Source organism: Callospermophilus lateralis, chromosome X, assembly GCF_048772815.1.
Source record: "Callospermophilus lateralis isolate mCalLat2 chromosome X, mCalLat2.hap1, whole genome shotgun sequence".
Lineage (NCBI taxonomy): Eukaryota > Metazoa > Chordata > Mammalia > Rodentia > Sciuridae > Callospermophilus > Callospermophilus lateralis.
In genome coordinates, this window is record NC_135325.1 from 51,980,722 (window position 1) to 51,998,527 (window position 17,806).

The 17,806-nt window shown below is 41.3% G+C and overlaps 1 protein-coding gene across 7 annotated transcripts in view; it reads right to left on the minus strand.

Moving 5' to 3' along the window:
* The window catches only part of Dlg3 (discs large MAGUK scaffold protein 3), a 54,133-nt gene that overhangs the window by 31,133 nt on the left and 5,194 nt on the right, over positions 1–17,806 (minus strand). For 4 of the 7 annotated variants that reach the window (XM_077107350.1, XM_077107348.1, XM_077107349.1 and 1 more), the window contains 4 exons: positions 17,503–17,647; positions 16,597–16,756; positions 14,819–14,975; positions 14,327–14,429 (listed from right to left, as the gene is read on the minus strand). In XM_077107350.1, coding sequence (XP_076963465.1) covers positions 14,327–14,429; positions 14,819–14,975; positions 16,597–16,756; positions 17,503–17,647 — 565 coding nt within the window. Of the gene's footprint in view, positions 1–14,326; positions 14,430–14,818; positions 14,976–15,886; positions 16,332–16,596; positions 16,757–17,502; positions 17,648–17,806 lie in introns of those variants that run through there. The other 3 variants (XM_077107353.1, XM_077107352.1, XM_077107351.1) reach the window with 2 other exon arrangements.

A 17,806-nucleotide genomic window follows, 5' to 3' on the forward strand; every position in this document is an offset into this window, starting at 1 on the left:
TCTTTCTCTCTTCATCCTAGAAATTTTATCCATTCATTTACTTAGTCAATTATTTACTGAGTGTCTACTGTTTGTCGGGCTCTGTGCTATCTTCTGGGAATACAATGGTAATAAAACCTTTCTCTACCAATTGCAATTACAAACTATGGCACTGGGTTCAATCCCCAGCACCACATTAAAAATACTAAATAAAGGTATTGTGTCCATCTACAATTAAAAGATAAAATGTTTTAAAAATGTTTAAGGAAAGGAACAATGTGATCAAGGTGTGTGTGAGAGAGAGAGAGAGAGAGAGAGAGAGAGAGACAGACATTGGCTCTTGTGGGGGGGAGTAAATACGTGGTATCACATGTAGAATTTAAGTTTCCTGACAAAAAAGGACACTTCAATTTTTGTATATTCCCCAAGGCATCTGATATATATAGCCCCTGCTTTTACAACAATCAAACTAGATAACTCTCCAGCCTCTGCTCAAACACATCCAATAATGGGAAGCTCTCTAACAATTTAGTATTATAGAATACTATTCAAGATTTCTGGGTGCAGTGGCACACACCTCTAGTCCCAGCAATTTGGGAGGTTGGTGCAGGTAGAACCCAAGTTGGAAACAGGCCTCTGTAACTTAGTGTGATACTCAGCAACTTAGTGAGACCTTGTCTTAAAACAAAAAAAATAAAAGGACTAGGGATGTAGTTGATGCCATTGGGTTCAATCCCCAGTTAAAAAAAAGAAAAGAAAAGAAAAAATACTATTCAAGAAAAAATTCTTGGGTTGATGGCCATGTCTTCTGCCAGCTGATCCTAATTTGGGTGTTTAAAATAGCATAAAACACGATGGGCTCTCAACAGCATGAAGGAATAGTTTAAAGAAGGTTGAAGAAGTGGAAAAACCTATAGTCAGCTCTCAGACAACTGGATGAAATTGAGTAGAAGGTGGAATGAGAAAAGGAGATAGGGAGCAAAGACAGGTTGGGAATTGGATTATAAGAGCTTGAGATAGGGCTTTCATTACTAGGCTAAGGGAAAAAAAACTGTTAAGTGTTTAAATAGTAAAGTGATACAATTAAAAATAATTATTTTGGGAGTACAATATAGATGAGAGGACAGAAGAAGAGGTGACAGAGACCAGGAAGTAATTCTATTAGTTCAGACAACAATTTAAAAGTATGGGGCAAAGAGAATAGAAAGAAAGGATAACAATCAAGAAACATGTTGGAGCTAGAAGAGATAAAATTTGGCATCTGATTGGACATAGCATGAGATAGGATCAAAGGCAAATTCTGAGTGTTTTCCTGGTCTCCCAGGAAAGGTAGGATAACATCAGCCATAATGAAGAAGGGCCACTATGTCTTCAAAAATAGCCATCTCTTGTTCAGGTTAAATGTTGTTACTTTCTTAACAATTTTTCATTGAATATGGTTTCCAGACCTTTCACTCCCTGTCCTTTTAAAATCTAATGCCCAGAATTTATGATGATGTCATTTCCTTTACTAAGCTACAAGCTCCTTGATGTGGTTTTTGTTTCCTTCTCAAAGTTTAGTGTGGTGAACTGCACCCTTGTTGAGTAGATCATCTTTTATTTAATGTGATAACTCTGTACAAAGATCTGAGAGGGCAAATGTGTACTATGTAATTCTTAAATTCTGGCACCTCAGAAGCAAATATGAGAAAAAAAGACTACACACTTTCTCCTTCTACCCACCAAAACATGCTACAAAACCACATACCACTTCTGCAAAGCACAGATGAATTCAGGTTTCAAGATACAGTTAACAGCCAAATAATGCACCAAAGGGTACTGAAACTACAATGTCCAACAATACAAACTGAACATATAATCAAGCCTGTGAATCCATCTCCCAAGAATCTGCTTTTAAAAATAAGCCAAGCATGTTGGCACATGCCTATAATCCCAGTGATTCAAGGAGGCTGATGCAGGAGAATCACAAGTTCAAGGCCAGACTGGGCAGTTTAATGGTTTCATTAAAATAAAATAAAAAGAAAGTCTGGGGACGAAGCTAGTGGTAGAGAGCACTTGCCTATTACGTGCAAGGCCCTAGGTTTCCATACTCAGCACTGCAAAAGGAGGGAAAAAAAAGAATAAAAAATGACAATTGTCATTAATTTGGAAAAGCAGAAAGATGCTCAGTTTCTCAACCTATACTTCTATAGGCTTCTCAACCTATACTATAAGTTTAGTTCATCCTATTAAAGACAGGAAAATATACAGACAAGAAACAAATGGCAGCAACAGAGGGCATTTATTCTGCATACAGTGTAGAATACTAATGATTTGAATGAAGATATAAAAAGGAAAAGCTACAAAATAGAAAAAAAAGCCATGCCTATCAAATTTGGAAATGACAAGATGCTGGGAAGACAACTGGATGACAGACTTCAGACACACAGACTATGACAGGAACAATCAGAAAATGCAAACAAAAATAAAGTAAAATAGAAAACTATAACTCCCTGACCTTGAAGCCCCACACAAATACTGAGTAGGAAAGACATGGCTGAATAATATCTTGTGTTTTGGTTGGCTATACACTCAAAATAAATCAACAGTTCCCCAAAAAGCTCATCCATTCTTATGGAAGTGCAGACGTTCAGATCTCAAACTCACACAGCCCTCATTTGCCATTGCTGAGCTGCCCTGAGGCCTAAAGGAATCATCAGTTGTGAAAAATTACAGAACCCTGGTGGAAATAAAGTTACAACCTCAGAAGAGAGTCACAGATTTTCATGAGTATGGATTGTTTTAGATTGCTGTAGTTGCCTTTACAGTATAAACCCTCAGGATGTGTCTGAATTATAAGAGTCTGTCCCAACATTATGGCTCATGTCTTTCAACAAAATGGATGGAGGTAAAAGTAAAATAAGTCCATCAGGATACCTGTTAGTATGGAGTAGTAAGAATTGCCAAATAGCACATTTCTAGGAATGACAATCTTCTGTTTTATAGAAGCCTATTACTTGCATTAGTTTCTAATTATGGATCCACTATTTATAAATCTGATACTTCTAAAACTAGGAAACATTTAAAGTCCCTTCTAATTATGACAACTATGATTTTATAACAAAGTTATTGAAATCGAAAAGGAATCAAACCTAGGACTCTTCAATTTAACTTGCTTATTATAATCTAAGAGAGGGAAATCTTCATATCTTCAAATAATCCTTAACTCTTTGGGCCAAAAAAAATACCGAATCAATAAGCATAAGTTACAAAAAAATTTCCAAGGCTAGATGAGAGGGCAGAAAAGTGGTAAATGGCCTTAATATAGGCAAATATTGTGAGAGAATAATAATTTCAGCTCAACTTTTAGAACAATGGCTCAGAACTATAACTAACCATGAAAAGAAGCCTGGGGTGTCATTGTTCTGGTTCTGGTCCCTGCAGTATCACAATGTGGTTCTTCATTCGTATAAACCCTTAGCCATGTTTCTGAAGTATATTAGGAATAAAACAGAAAACAAGACAGCACACCATAAGAAATTCTTGTTTATTTCTACTGACTGGTTGTTTCTGTCTCCAAAGAGCTTAGTGAGGATGCAGGAAGAACTAGCTATTGGGCAAAAGTGCCATACTATATAAAGATTTCATTACTTTAAGCCACCTGATCTGAAATGAATGGAATGAAAAATGCCTTGATCTCACACGGAGCTAAGAAAAAGCATTCACAGGGCCTTCTAATCGGTCCTTCTCTCTTCATTTCACCCAGCAGATCAGGGTAAAAAGCTTCAAATAGGGTCTTTTCTCTTTCAAAGGAATTTCATGTGGCATATTCAAATGAAAGATTGACAAAGCTTTTGACTCCTTTAATGCATAAGCCAAAGTATACGTAAAGACCACCCCAAGGTAAAACACCTCATCCAGGCAACATGAGCACGAAGGCAAAATTACACCTTTTCCCTACTCCCAAAGTGGTAAATATGCTAGTTTAGAACAATCTTGTTCACTTAACAGCAATACTCCAACACAGTGACCAAAATATACACATCTTGTGATAAAGCTTGCCAATTTGAGCTAATGTAACCATTTTCTGTTTTGACAGGTCACTAAAGAGTCTAGATTCAAATGTTCTTCACAGTAGTCACTCCCACAGGATCACAAACTCTGACAATCTTTATTAAAGTAACAATTGAATCTCCTTTAGGTCAAGTTTCTGTAGAAGGAACCCAGAAAAAGGAACCTAGAGAAAGACTCCTCTTGTTTATAGTTGTCAAAACATGTGGTCATTTTTTAGTAATGGATAATCTCCCAGAGTAAAATATTACAGAACAGAATAAGAAACTCCAAATTCAAATTATGCATGTGTCTAAAAGGAAATGATGGATTATTTAATAAAATGTACTTAATAAATTCATTAACATTTGGAGCAGAAATTAAGTTAATTAAGTGAATACTCTACCTTACATTATAAATAAATCCCAAGCAGGTTAAGGTTTTAAATATAAAACAAAACATTAACTAGAATAAAACATAGGTGATTATTTATTTGCTTTCCAGGAGGGAAGGCTCTACTAAACCTATGAACATGAGCAGAGGCAAAACACACAAAACACTGAGAGATCTGACTACATAAAAACATAAGATATCTTTATATCAAGATAAAATAAAGCAAAAGAGAGTTCTTGCCTAGTATGCACAAGGCCCTGGGTTCAATGCCCAGCACTGCAAAAAAATAAATAAAAAAAAGAAAAAAAGCAATCTTCAAAGTGGTAAGTCTTTATATCTGACAAAGAATTAGTATTCAAACTGTACTGAAGTTTCTATATATCAATAAGAATGAATGAACACAACCCAATAGGGAAACAGAAAAAGGATATGAACAGGAAATACACCAAAACAAACAAAAAAACAATAAACACACACACACATACACAAATGTTCAATTCTATTATTAACAAAAGAAATTACAAATAAAAATTTAAATTAAATAACAACATTTACCTATCAAATTAGCAGAGGTTGTCTTTAAAAATATTCCAGGTTAGTGAGGATATTAAAAGAAACATCTTTACACTGCCAGTTGAGGTGGAGGTCAAATTGGCAAAAATACATCAAAAACCTTAAACATGCTCTTTTTTTGGTCCTGGGGAGTGAAACATTTTACCACTGAGTGGACATCCCAAGCCCCATTTTAAAAATACTTATTTTGAGACAGGGTCTCCTTAAATTGCTAAAATTGGCCTAAAACTTGCCATCCTCTGGCCTCAGTCTCCCGTGAAATTGGGATTTAGGACACATGCCACCATATCTGACTATGTTCATACATTTTGACCCAATAATGCCATTTAAAGGAATTGATCCTGAAGAAATAATCATAGATTCATAATAACCTTGTACATGGATATATATCTAAATGTTTTGTACAGGCTCAAAACATTGGAAAAAAACTAAAAGTCCATATCCACCAATAAGATAATGGTTACTCAAATTATGGCACATACATAATATTATTATTTTGCTGATAACCTTTTTTATATGATGGAATATTATTTAAGTACTAAAAACCATTTTTTTCAAAGAATATATAATGGCCTAGGAAAATATTCATGATATAAATTAATGGAAGAAATATAAAATTACTTCAATACAAAAATCACATTCTTAAAAAGAATTTGGAGGGAAATACACAAATGTAACACACACATGCAACTGGTTATCTCTGGAGGTACTTCTATAGATGCTGAAATGTGTTTACTTTATATTTTTCTGTATTTTCTAACTTTCTACATATCCAAATTTGACACTTTTATATGCAGGAAAATAAATATAAAAGAGGGGTGGGGGAGGCAGATTAATGGGTCTAAGGACAAAGTAAGGACATACTTGCACTAGAAGTTTCCCTGCAAGTGTGGCTCATTAATTGGTTTCCATACTGCGCATTCAACCCATTCCAGACAAATTCATAGAAATATATTTTCACTATGATCACCTGAATAGTTTAGAGAAAAGTAGACCAAAGAATGCTTTGCTGAGTGTAGCTATATCACATCTACCATTATTTCCCTCATCAATAGGCCTATGACCTTGTCTATTGAGAAAATTTATTTTGGTCAGGCTGACTTGTTTGACCTTGGTGAACCAGTACTGGGGTTCCTAGAGTTCACCACTCCTTTTTCTGAGTATTTATAAAACATTCTTAATAATCTTATCTGGAATTTAACCCCAGATTTGAAATTCCAAATCCCTAAGTACGTATTTATATAAAATCTTAATTTACTTCCTTCTTTTGGTCTAAAAAAAAATTTTATCACTTAACTTCATATCAAATAGAAAAAATTAAAAATCTCTAGGGTTATTCTTTTAAAAATATATAAATTCAGTAAAAAGTAAACAAAAGTTCACTTCAAGAGGACAAAAGCCTTATCATAGGATAGAAGGGAAGACAAACCCTTACTAAAGCAATATTATTAGTTCAAGACTATAATTAAATAATAGGCAAAGTACAAACAGTAACTTGTAAACTGAATTCACAACTCACTTCCACTTATCTGACACAGAATTTGAGTTACAAAAACATTAGAGATCAAGATATGAATGGTGGGCTGGGGATGTGGCTCAAGCGGTATCGCGCTCGCCTGGCATGTGTGCAGCCCGGGTTCAATCCTCAGCACCACATCAAAGACGTTGTGTCCGCCAAATACTAAAAAAAATAAATAAATATTAAAATTCTCTCTCTCTCTCCCTCTCTCTCCCTCTCTCTTTAAAAAAGAGATATGAATGGTGTGAATATAGTTTATATACAACCAGAGATATGAAAAATTATGCTCTATATGTGTAATATGAATTGTAATGCATTCTGCTGTCATATATAACAAATTAGAATTTTAAAAAGAAGAAAAAAATTAGAGATCATTTTGCATAGTCCCCACAATTTATATATCAGAAAATTGGGTCAGTAAAATCATTCAGGACCTTAAAGATAAATTCAGAACTAGAAGCCAGAGCTAGAAGCCATACACACAAAATGGGTATAAAAACAGTATTTTTTTACTTTCAGTGACAACAGTAAGGTCAAATTATTCTACTTCTACTTCTCTATTTAAAACAACAAAACAATTACTCTGTTGTATAATATAAGGCTATAGCTTTAAACAAAACAATGTCAATATCAGGGAAAAGATTTCAACAAGGAACACATTAAATTAAAGGGAAATTCTAAAAAGCTGTAATTACATAAAAAATAATTAATTCTCATTATTATATATTATTCTGCTTCATCAGAAAGAAATGATGTTTTACAGATACTAAAGATCCTAGGATTTTGACTCAAATTATCTAGCAAGGACAAGAAAGCACCTGTCTAGGGAGGTTCATCTAACTACCATGTCCTTGGGATATATGGAACATTGAAAAGCAAAACACAAACACACATATCCAGCTCCAGGGGACAAAACTTGAAAAAAGCTTAACATTTTTTTCTTCTAAGTTTACAACACAGGAAGAGCCTAAAAGGTTATATACCCTTTGGAAAAAGTCTGACAGTTTCTCAAAAATATTAAGTTACCTTGTGACCCAGCAATTTTACCCCTAGGTATAAATCCAAAAGAATTGAAGACAGGTTCACACAAATATTCACATATGAACATTCATAGCAACAGTATTCACAATAATTGAAAGGTAAAAATAGCCCAAATATCCATCAACAAAAAATGGATAAATTGTGGTATAACCACACTGATACATGCTACAACATGGGTGAACCTTGAGAACACTGCACTAAGTAAAAGAAGCCAGACACAAAAGGTCTGATTTCATTTATATGAACTGGAAAACAGGGACGACTTTATGGAAACAGAAGTTCCCTAGGGCTGGGGGGAGGGGAGAAGTTGGTGTAAAATGGGGAGTGACTGGTAATGGGGAAAAGGCTTCCTTTCGGAATGATGAAAATTTCTAAAGTTGGGGGGGGGAGTATCTCATGAAAATCAAAGTGAGATCCACAGAATAGAGGAAAGGGACCAGAAGATAGGGGGAGGCTGGGAAAGGAAGAAGTATTGGGGAGGAATATTAGCCAAATTATATTGTTATATTGTGCGCATGCAATAATAATGCCACCATTATGTACAACTATCAAAATGTGGAGAGAAAAAAGTTTTGAAAATTGTAATCAACAAGTAATAAATAATGACTGATTAACATGAAGTTATTTAGAGTCTTTACTATCTGAATTATTTTTTTGTTTTGCTACAAAAAAAGAAAATGTTCTAAAGTAAATTGTGGTATAGTTGCACATCTCTGAAAATTCTAAAAACTGTTGAACTGTACACTTTAAATGGGTATTCACTGTATGGTATGTGAATTACATTTCAATAAGCTGGTTCCAAAAATCCTGGGCCTTATCATTTCCATCAGGTCAGCATTACTAGCTAAAATTATCTACAGCCAAGCCTTAAACCCTTCCAGCCTACTAAGTGATATGAGTGAGAGATAGTCATCTTCCTGGTTCCTTCTAATCACCTCAGTAATAACATGGTTTGGATTACTCTGGTCTCAAGTCAGTTTGGAAATGAGATGAAAATCAAATCAGGGGACCCAGGAAAGCAAACCAATGTCAACAATAAGCATATGAAAGATGCTGGACATCAGGGAAATGCAATTCAAACCACAATGAGATACTACTTCACACTCACCAGATGGCTACAATCAAAAAGACTGACAATAACAAGCTTTGGGGAAGATGTAAAAATTGGAACCCTAACACACTGCTGGTGTGAATGTGAAATTGTGCCACCTTGGAAAGTAGCCAAGCCATTTTTCTAAAAGTTAAACATAGAATGACCATATGATCCAGCAATTCTACCTTTAGGGATATATATCCAAGAGAAATGTAAACATATATCCATGCAAAAAATGGCACATCAATGTTCATAGAGCCATTATTTTAAATAGCCAAAAAGTGGAAACAACCCTACTGTCCATCTATTGATAAACAATTGTAAGGAAACAAAAAATGATGACAGGGGTACTATAGCTCAGGTGGTACAGCACTTGCCTAGCATGACCAAGGCCCTGGGTGCCATCTCCAGTACTTAAAAATGACAAATATAATTCCATTTCACTTGAAGAAGTGAGAAATGCCTATCTACCACATTAATATTCTTAAGCCTGCACACATTTGTTAATAATTCTAGCAAATCCAACTCCCACTTTGTCCTCCTCCTGGGATTTTCCCAACAGTATCATTCCCTGGTAATCTTCCTAAATTCACTTTCCTTCTGCAGGAGAAAGGGTCTCCCCTGGGGCCTCCAGAAGCCCCTTTACCCCAGGTTACTTCTTCCTTTGGGTCAGGAGTTTGTGGCCATCAAGATTGAATAGCTGAGATTTTGGAGTTGGTTTAACTCCATTTGTTAACAACAGCTTCCAGCACCTGCAAAATCTCAGAGTGGTATCTTTTGCTGTGACCAGATATATCTCGGTAGAGAGAGGGGCTCACAGTTTCCCATTGCAGTAGGAGATATCTCTGGCCTAATGGCAAAAATCCTGAATCCAAAGTTCTAAGGAAATCTGACTTCAAACTTTGATTCTGCCCCTTACTTACTATGTGACCCTCAGTAAGTTACTCAATCTCTCTCACCCTCACTTTCCTCATCTGCAAAATGGGAAAATACCACCTATCCTGCACATATTTAGGTTATCCTTTAGGGATAATGATGTTATCCTTTAGGGATAACCTAAAGATGAATGCTTACAAAAGTGTCTAGAACATAGATACTTAATTCAGTTCAACAAAATATGTGCCAGGTTCCAGACAAGGTGCTGGGAACACAAAGATGAATACAATACTAACTTGTCTTCCAGTTGTTCACAGTGTAGAAATGCTGTTACCAGGAATTTATTTTCTTTCTTCCTCATCTTAGCCTTCTTTTACAATGATGGTATAAGTTTCAGAATATTTTTTGCCTTTTCACCTCTGGGCTCTCAAGAGAGATCATGCTGATAGGGTAGCAGTAATGTTTACGTGCTTCATTCTCAAACACAGGGAGTTGGGATAGTTACTTAAATGTTGTAGGGAAAATATTCCTTCTATGCTTTCAAGTTATTGTCAACAGTGATCACTAACTTTCCCAGTTTTTTTCTTTTTTTAACTTTTTTAGTTGTTGATGGACACAATATCTTTATTTTTGTTTTTATGTGGTGCTGAGGATCAAACAGAGTGCCTCACATGTGCAAGACAAGCACTCTACTGCTGAGCCACAACCCCAGCCCCTAACTTTCCCAGTTTTCATGGTATAAGTATGCTTATTCAGCACCTTAAAATAAGTTACCGAGAAACTCTAATTCTCTCTCACTCAGTGTACCCCCACCCTATTTGGATTTATATTGCAATTGAAAAGACTGGTCACAAAGTATCACTTCCAAGTTTAGCTACCTTAGTGACCAATTTCTGGCTCACCCTCCTGATTTGGAGATCAGGTTCTATTCTAAAAACCAAAAGACTCTCCAGAAAAATACCAGCACAGTATATATAAGCAGAGGCTGACATATAGTAACTACAGGGGAAATACAGGAGATCTCAAAATGTTATAATAACACCAAGCCCATCCTTCCCTTGATGGAGCAATTCCACAAGTCAGAGAAAAATGTTTTGTTTTTTTTTTCCATTTTAGAATAGATTGGAAGAAACCCTTTGCCAAGCAAGAGCCAGTTGTTTAAATTTTTGATTTGAATTTTAAGCAGGATTATACATGCCTAAGAACATCATGCTATTTTTAGCTAATAGGTAGGATTGCTGTGTCCACAACAGTTTGGAGCAATCAGGAGCGAAACTATCAAACGTCATCTCTCACTATGGTACCTTATCATTTTGTTCTTCTCTTTCTATTTTAACATTTTAAAAAGCTTCATCATGAAAACACTTGTAAAGCACACATACTAGTCACAATACAAAGTTTAAATAAAAAGACATAGTTCCTATGTTTTATTACGGCTTTAATTCACATTAAACAAACCAGATATATGAGAGAAGCTCAAGTTTAGAGCATTCTCAAGTTGCCATCCAGCCCCTAAGTGTCCAAGGAGATACATTAGGAAGCAATTGTCCTAAACCTATCACCCTTCCAGTGCTTGCACTCTTTATGTATTAAAAGGAAAAGGGTAATGAAAGAGTTCTCAAACTATCTGTGGTGACAGAGGCACAACTGTGTATCACTGAACTGTATGTTTAACTGAATTGTGCAGTATATTTACCTAAAATCTCACTAAAGTCATTTAAAAAGGGAGGAAAAATGTTCTTACTCAGTTTTAATTAGTCAAACCTATTTTTTAAGCTCTCACACTAAAGCTTATCTCGCTAAAGACTGTTCTGGTTTGGCAATATTGCCTCAGTGCACAGTACCTTTTTCCACATATCTTTTTTTCTGTTGTTGCTTCCCTACTCTCTCTTCTGTTATTTCCCCAATATTTTCCTATTACTCTTCTAGTGTGAACTAGGTCTTAGGGTCTCTCAGTTGTTTTAACCATGTACCAACTGGTGGACCTCAGGATTAAATAAATTGCTGACCCTGGACAACTTCCCCTTCATGACCTTAGGCAAGTCACACCCTGGCTTCCCCGTGCTTATTCCAGTCTGCAGGATCAGGGGTTGGACCACATGATCCTTTCCAGCTCTCACATTCTATATGGGAAAAAATCCAAACAATGAACACTTACTTGGCTGATAACATGCAAAGTTGCTGCCATTTTTTCTAATACACATATACTTGGATTATTCAATATTTAAAGACCCACCATGATGCAATCCTCCAAAGAACCATATTTAATATATTTGTAAAATGATCAACATAGGGTCCTTATTTTTAAAAACAAGCACTTTATCAAAGAAAATTCAGAGCAAATGCTTGATAGTCCCTCTAGATCTGTCTCTGAGGGTCCATTTTAAAATGAAAAAAAAAAAAGCTTTTAAATGCCAGATCCCTGTTGAATTTGGTAAACCAAAGAAAGAAATAAGATTGGGATAGCACTGCCTTAACAACAGTGATTCAACTAAAATCCTAAGAGGAAAAAAAGGCCCTATGTATCAAGTGGTAGAAAGACCTGACACAAGACAGCACCTCAACCTCAACTCTCAGAAATATGCTCAGAGAGCAAATGAACACCACAGGAATCCCTCTACCCTGGATAATTTACAGCTTTTTATATAAACCAGTTGCATTTCCCCAACAAGTCACAGAAACATGTAGTCACCAGTTTCCAACATACCACCACCAAACAAATTCACAGTATTGTTTCTATGTGCCCAACATCAGAGAGTAAAAGTGAAAGAAACATCAATTTCTCCTACACACACACACACACACACACACACACACAGAACTATGCAAGAGAAACCATTTCCTTTGCAGAAACTAAGTTGTCTAAGTTGTGGGCATGTAATGGATAAATATTAGTTACTAATAAAAATCCAACGGTTAGGGTTAGCTCTCTACTGAGAAGCAAACAGCACACGCATAAATGATGAAAACAATAACCCTAAGGTGTGATCCTTGTCAGTAAGCTGAATGCCAAACATGGAGAGAAATGACTCAAAGTGTCCAATTGCATCCCTCTTTCCCACTACCTCAGACCAACAAGCTCTCCTGGTAGTTACCTCCCTACTCGTCTGTGTCCCTATCCAAGAAGTCACGCAAAAGGTAGCAGGCTCTATCTTTTTTCCCTTCAGGCCCTGGGGGCACTGAACCAGCGTGGGGGAGGGGGCGGAAAGGACAAAGGTGGACACTTTCAAGCCCTCTCAACTTTGTCCCCGGGCTCCCACTGTCTCTCCCCTTCTCTTCACAGAACTAGAGCACCTGCCAGAGTCAGGTCCCCTCCTTCATGTTACTAACCAGATCACAGGGCCTAGGTGTCCAAGAAGCCCAGGCGCTGTACCTCTAAGGGACAAAGGCCAGGCTTACAAAGGGAAGGGGAGGCGAAAGAGTCGGGACGGAATGAAACCTTTACTAACAAAAGGAACGGGGCACTAGAATACCAACCCAATCGCTGGTGTTCCCCGAGGTTAGGTGAAATGTATGTGGGGGAAGGGGAAGGTTTAGAAAATTCCTCAGGGAAAGAGGGCGCAGCAGCCAGCAGGAAGGAGGATGCAGACAGGACTGAGGCTCTGGGGTGCGAGGGGGGCACAGTTCATGGGTGAAGAGAAGTGATGGCAAAGAGGTGAAGGCCAGACAGGACCCAGTGGACAGAGCAACACCGCGCAGTGCTGCCTGGGGCCAGAGAGGGACCCTCAGGAGGTGCTCAGAAGGGGGCTGGGGGCCCGCGGTGAAAGTATTCGGAGAAGAAGACAGAGTTGGGGACGAAGTGTTGGAAAAGAGACTGAGAACAGAACCGTAGAGAGGCTGGGGGGTGTACTGTGAGGGGGCCTGACCCCCGTCCGCCCCACCTCACCTGGCGCCGGGTCGGTGTCCAGGTCTAGTGCTGAGAAAGAACCAGCTCCGGCCAGTCCCTCCGTCCCGCGCTGGAGACCACGGACACAAAGCGGGGCGCGCGGGAGGAGGGGAGAGAGAAAGAGGGAGAAGGAGGGGGAGGGGAAGAAGGAGGAGGAGACGCCTGAGGCGCGCGAGGGGGAGAAGGAGGGGCGCCCGCCGCCCTCCGCCTGGGTCAGGGGGCGGGGCGTGCGCCTGGAGGCCGAGCACGGCTGGCCAATGGTCATCCCGCCGGCCTGAAGGATAGGGCGCGCCTTCTCACAGCTCACCTCGGCACCGGCACCTGGGCCTCTTCTGGCCTCAGCCAATCAAACGCTTTCATTTGTATAACTGGCCCCGCCCATTCACCCCAGCCAGGGCACTACTTGCTGAGAATACAAAGAAGGTACGCATCCCCAAAGCGAGAGGTGGTCGACTCCCGACGCCCTACCCCAAGGGCGCAGCATCCCCTTTCAGCATGTTTACCGGCCTTCTAGGTGAGGGGAGGGGGTGGAGTCAGAGAAGTTTGGCTCAAGACCTCTTAAGAGATGGGAATTCTTTTTCCCTGTGGGCCTTCTAATCCAGAGCTGCTCTTCTGTTACAGGGCACACAGTTCCCTGTCTTCACCTCTGAGTTCTCCGCCTCCCCTCCCATTTTTCCAGTTGCCCTAATCTCTGTGCTTCATTCCGTAGGCTGCTGCCCACTACTGGCCTTCTGCTGCACTGCATCCCTCATCAGTAGGCTCTGAGCACAGCCTTCAAGCCGCCCCAACCAACCCCTGTCCAGAAGGAAAAGGAGAGACAAAGAGATTACTGCACTAGGATAGCAGGGACCTGGTCAAGTGGCTCTGTACCACCAATAATTAGCATAAGTGCAAACTCCCCAGCCAAAGCATCTCTTCCCATCTTCCCTTCTCCTACCTTCAGGTCTGTACTGGGCCACAATGGTGACTGACTGGCCAGCCCGTTTCAGAGCAGCTGCAGCCTGCTCATGAGTTGCATTCCTCAGGTTCACTCCATTTACCTGACCAAAGAGAGGAGTCATGAGCCACTCCAAAAGCAAGAAAGGAAGTCCTCTGTCCTACCAGTTAGAAGGAAATGTCTTTCTCAAAATTCCATCCTTGCCCCCTAAATGAAACCTAAAGGACACAACATCTGTAGTGCAATAATTATCTTTGTAGGAGTCTAATGCCAAACAGGGTTAAGATCCAAGATATATTCATTTTCTCCTTAAGGATAAGTCTGGTCTTGGTCCCCTGTCCCTCACTAAGGATATCTATAAAGACAATGTATGTTTTCTCTAGTCCTTAGCTCTTGCCTCATCTCAAGAAGCATTCTTTAAGGAAGCAAGGTCTCCCCTCCTCCCTTTCAGACTGGCACAGCTCCCATCCTCCCACCTCGCCTTTGTCTCACCGATAAGATCCGGTCTCCCCTGCGCAGCTCCCCACTCAGGTCGGCTGGGCCTCCTGCCAGGATGAAGGAGACAAAAATGCCTTCTCCATCCTCTCCTCCTACGATGTTGAAACCTAGGCCTGTAGAGCCTTTGTGTAGGATGATCTTGCGGGGCTCTCTGGTGGGAAAGGAATGGAGACACAATGGAGGTCAGGACAAAAGGAGATAGGAACTGTTGTCCCTGTCAGGGCCAGCCTGGAAAAGGACCCATACATGCTGTAGGGAGTAAGGACTTAGGTCTATATGTATGATGCCCTGTTCCTCCCTTCATCTCCTGAAACCTGCTTGACTGCTCTTTGTTGTCAGATGCCCAGTTTCAGTTCCTCTTCTCTCCTTGTTCTTGAGGCCTCGGCATCAACTTCCCAATGGACAGCTCTCTCTATCAGGTCAACAAACCTGTACCCTGAACTCTAGAACCCAAATCCCAGAGCCCACTCACCAGTCCTCTTCCTCCCCAGAGCCTCCTATCCTATGGACCCTGTCACAGACCCTGGGCCACAAGAAGAGGAACATGTCAGGGACAGTGGACTCATCCTGAGTTGACTGCACCTACCATCCACAAAATGTGCATACTTACTTCACATTTGCCCCTCTGCCATCTCAAATTTCCACCCACCAACCATGACCCTTCCTACCTTCCCCAAGAACATATTTAATAAACCACTAGGTACCCCTAATAGGTGATGTGGGAGACGAGACAGAGATGAAGAAATCCCAGGTCCTCAAATGATGCTTAGGGGCTAAACTGAAGAAAGGGGATAAGCACATGAAAAAAGCGACTAAAACTAATCATATCCGTGGAACCCCTTTCTAAATGGTCACAGTGTGATCAGGTGAGAGCAAACTTCCACACATATACTCACATACAACCCGACTCCCAGCACATTTCCAGGCCCACTTGTTACAAGCATCTTTCCTCAGAGAAGCCCTGAGTCCCAAGTGAGGGTCCCCCTTTCTCGGTCCCAGTCTCGGATGTGAGGCTCCCTCCCTGAGTCCCCGATGCTCTGGTTCCCAACCTTCCACTCCTACCTGGCATCCCCTCCAGGCCGCAGGGAGCGGAGCGGCCAGGCCCACCTCTGCGAAGCCCTCCTCCAGGCCGAAGCCGAGGCCGAGCCCAAGCCCAGGGCCAAGCTGGAGCCTGAGAACTTGCGGGCCCTCTCCATGGCTCCTCTGGCTCTCCCCCTGTCTGCCTACCCTTCCGGCTCCACCGCAGTCTGCACAGCAGCCTACCAGGCCCCACCCCGCAAACCTGTCCCCCGGAATCCTGGCTGGCCGGACCAGTTCCACGGCGGGGCTCAGCCGCCGCCGCCACGGTGGGGCGGGGCCGTTCCCCGTGAGGCCACCGGGCCTGCTGGCCTCTCAGAATCCCGCCAACCCCACTGGCTGAACTGCTTTCTTCAATAATTTGGAGTGGCTGGAGCACAGGGGGGCGGGGGTGCAAAGTATCTCAAGGCAGGAAAACCCACAGCCCCCACCTCCTTAGCCCCTAAACGCTCCACCCTACCCTTTATCTGCACTTTCGGATCGGGGCCACTCGGTCGGCGCTCCCCCTGATGGTAGAACTTGTCTTTGCAGCCACCTCTGTTCGTCTCTAGGTCAGAGAGAGGCCCCCTGCCAAGACGTCACAGCTAGGGGCAATGAGGACCGGATACTCTTCTTTGCAAGAGGCCTGTCGCAGGCCAGAAATGATTCCTCTCCTCCCCCCTCCATGGGCCAGATGAATGGGGCGAGGGTCTTACCTGGTGAAGTCCTCCTCGGCCAGCATGTGCCTGGGGATAGGAGAGTAGCGAGTGGGGGGGACCTGAGGAGGAGCCGGGTAGCTGACCTTGCTCTCCACCGCCCCGAGATAACCCAGGCTGGAATTATGGCTTATGTGGTTGTCAGCCAAGGCGGTAAAAGCTGGGGTCAAGAAAGGGAGAGAAAAGTTCAGGGTTGTTCCAGGCAGGTACCTACCCCAACCCCCTTCCAAGGAATTTCCCTCACACCCCTTCTCAGGTCTCTAGGAAGAGATGCTGATTCCTCAGGCACCCCCCTCCCTTGGCCATCCACCCCCTAGGGTTCCTCCTCCGCAGTCCCTTTCTAAATCCTGGGCTCACTCCTGTGACTCTTAGAAAGAGCTGAAGTCAAGGCAGTCTACAAAGAAAGGCCTGACTAGAGGTGTGACTAATAATAATCCCTCACATCTCTGTAGCCTAATACAGTTTTCCAAGGGCTTTCTCCTCCATGATCTCATTTGATCCTTGCACCAGTCCTATGAGGAAGGCAGAACATATATCATTAGCTTTTTGCCAATGAGGAAAGTAAAGACAGGTGGAAAGGACTTGTCCAAGGGCACCCAGCTCCAAGGGATAGAGCTGGGATCTGGACTCAGTTCTGAGCACTATCTCCTGCACTTCCTCTTTTTTAAAAAAATTATTTTTTTAGTTGTCGTTGGACACAATATCTTTATTTTATTTGTTTACTTTTAATGTGGTGCTGAGGATCAAACCCAGGGCCTCACACATGCTAGGCTAGCATTCTACCACTGAGCCACAATCCCAGCCCCCCCCCCCACTTCCTCTCTTCACAAGGGACACAAACAACTTCCCCTCCCCAAACCCAGGAGCACAGCCTGAGGCCAGGGACAGGAGCCAGAGAGTACGTACTGCTGGCGTAGTCAGGGGGAGCGTACATGTCGTTGAGGTGGAGACTGCCTGGCTTAGCCACTTTCAGATAGACCATATCAGATGTATTCTTCAGTGAGGCCACAGCTTCCTCGTGCCTCACATCCTGTAGATTGGTGTTGTTCACCTAGAAAGGGAGAAGCCTCAGCCTGGGAATTGGGAGAAAGGAAGGCCTCTCTCTGGGCTCCGGAGGGGTGCCCTTGCAATGAAATTCAATGGTGTGCTAACAGAGGTCCAAGTATAGTGCTGTGAGGACACAAGAGAAGCAGGAGGAAGGGAAAGAGCA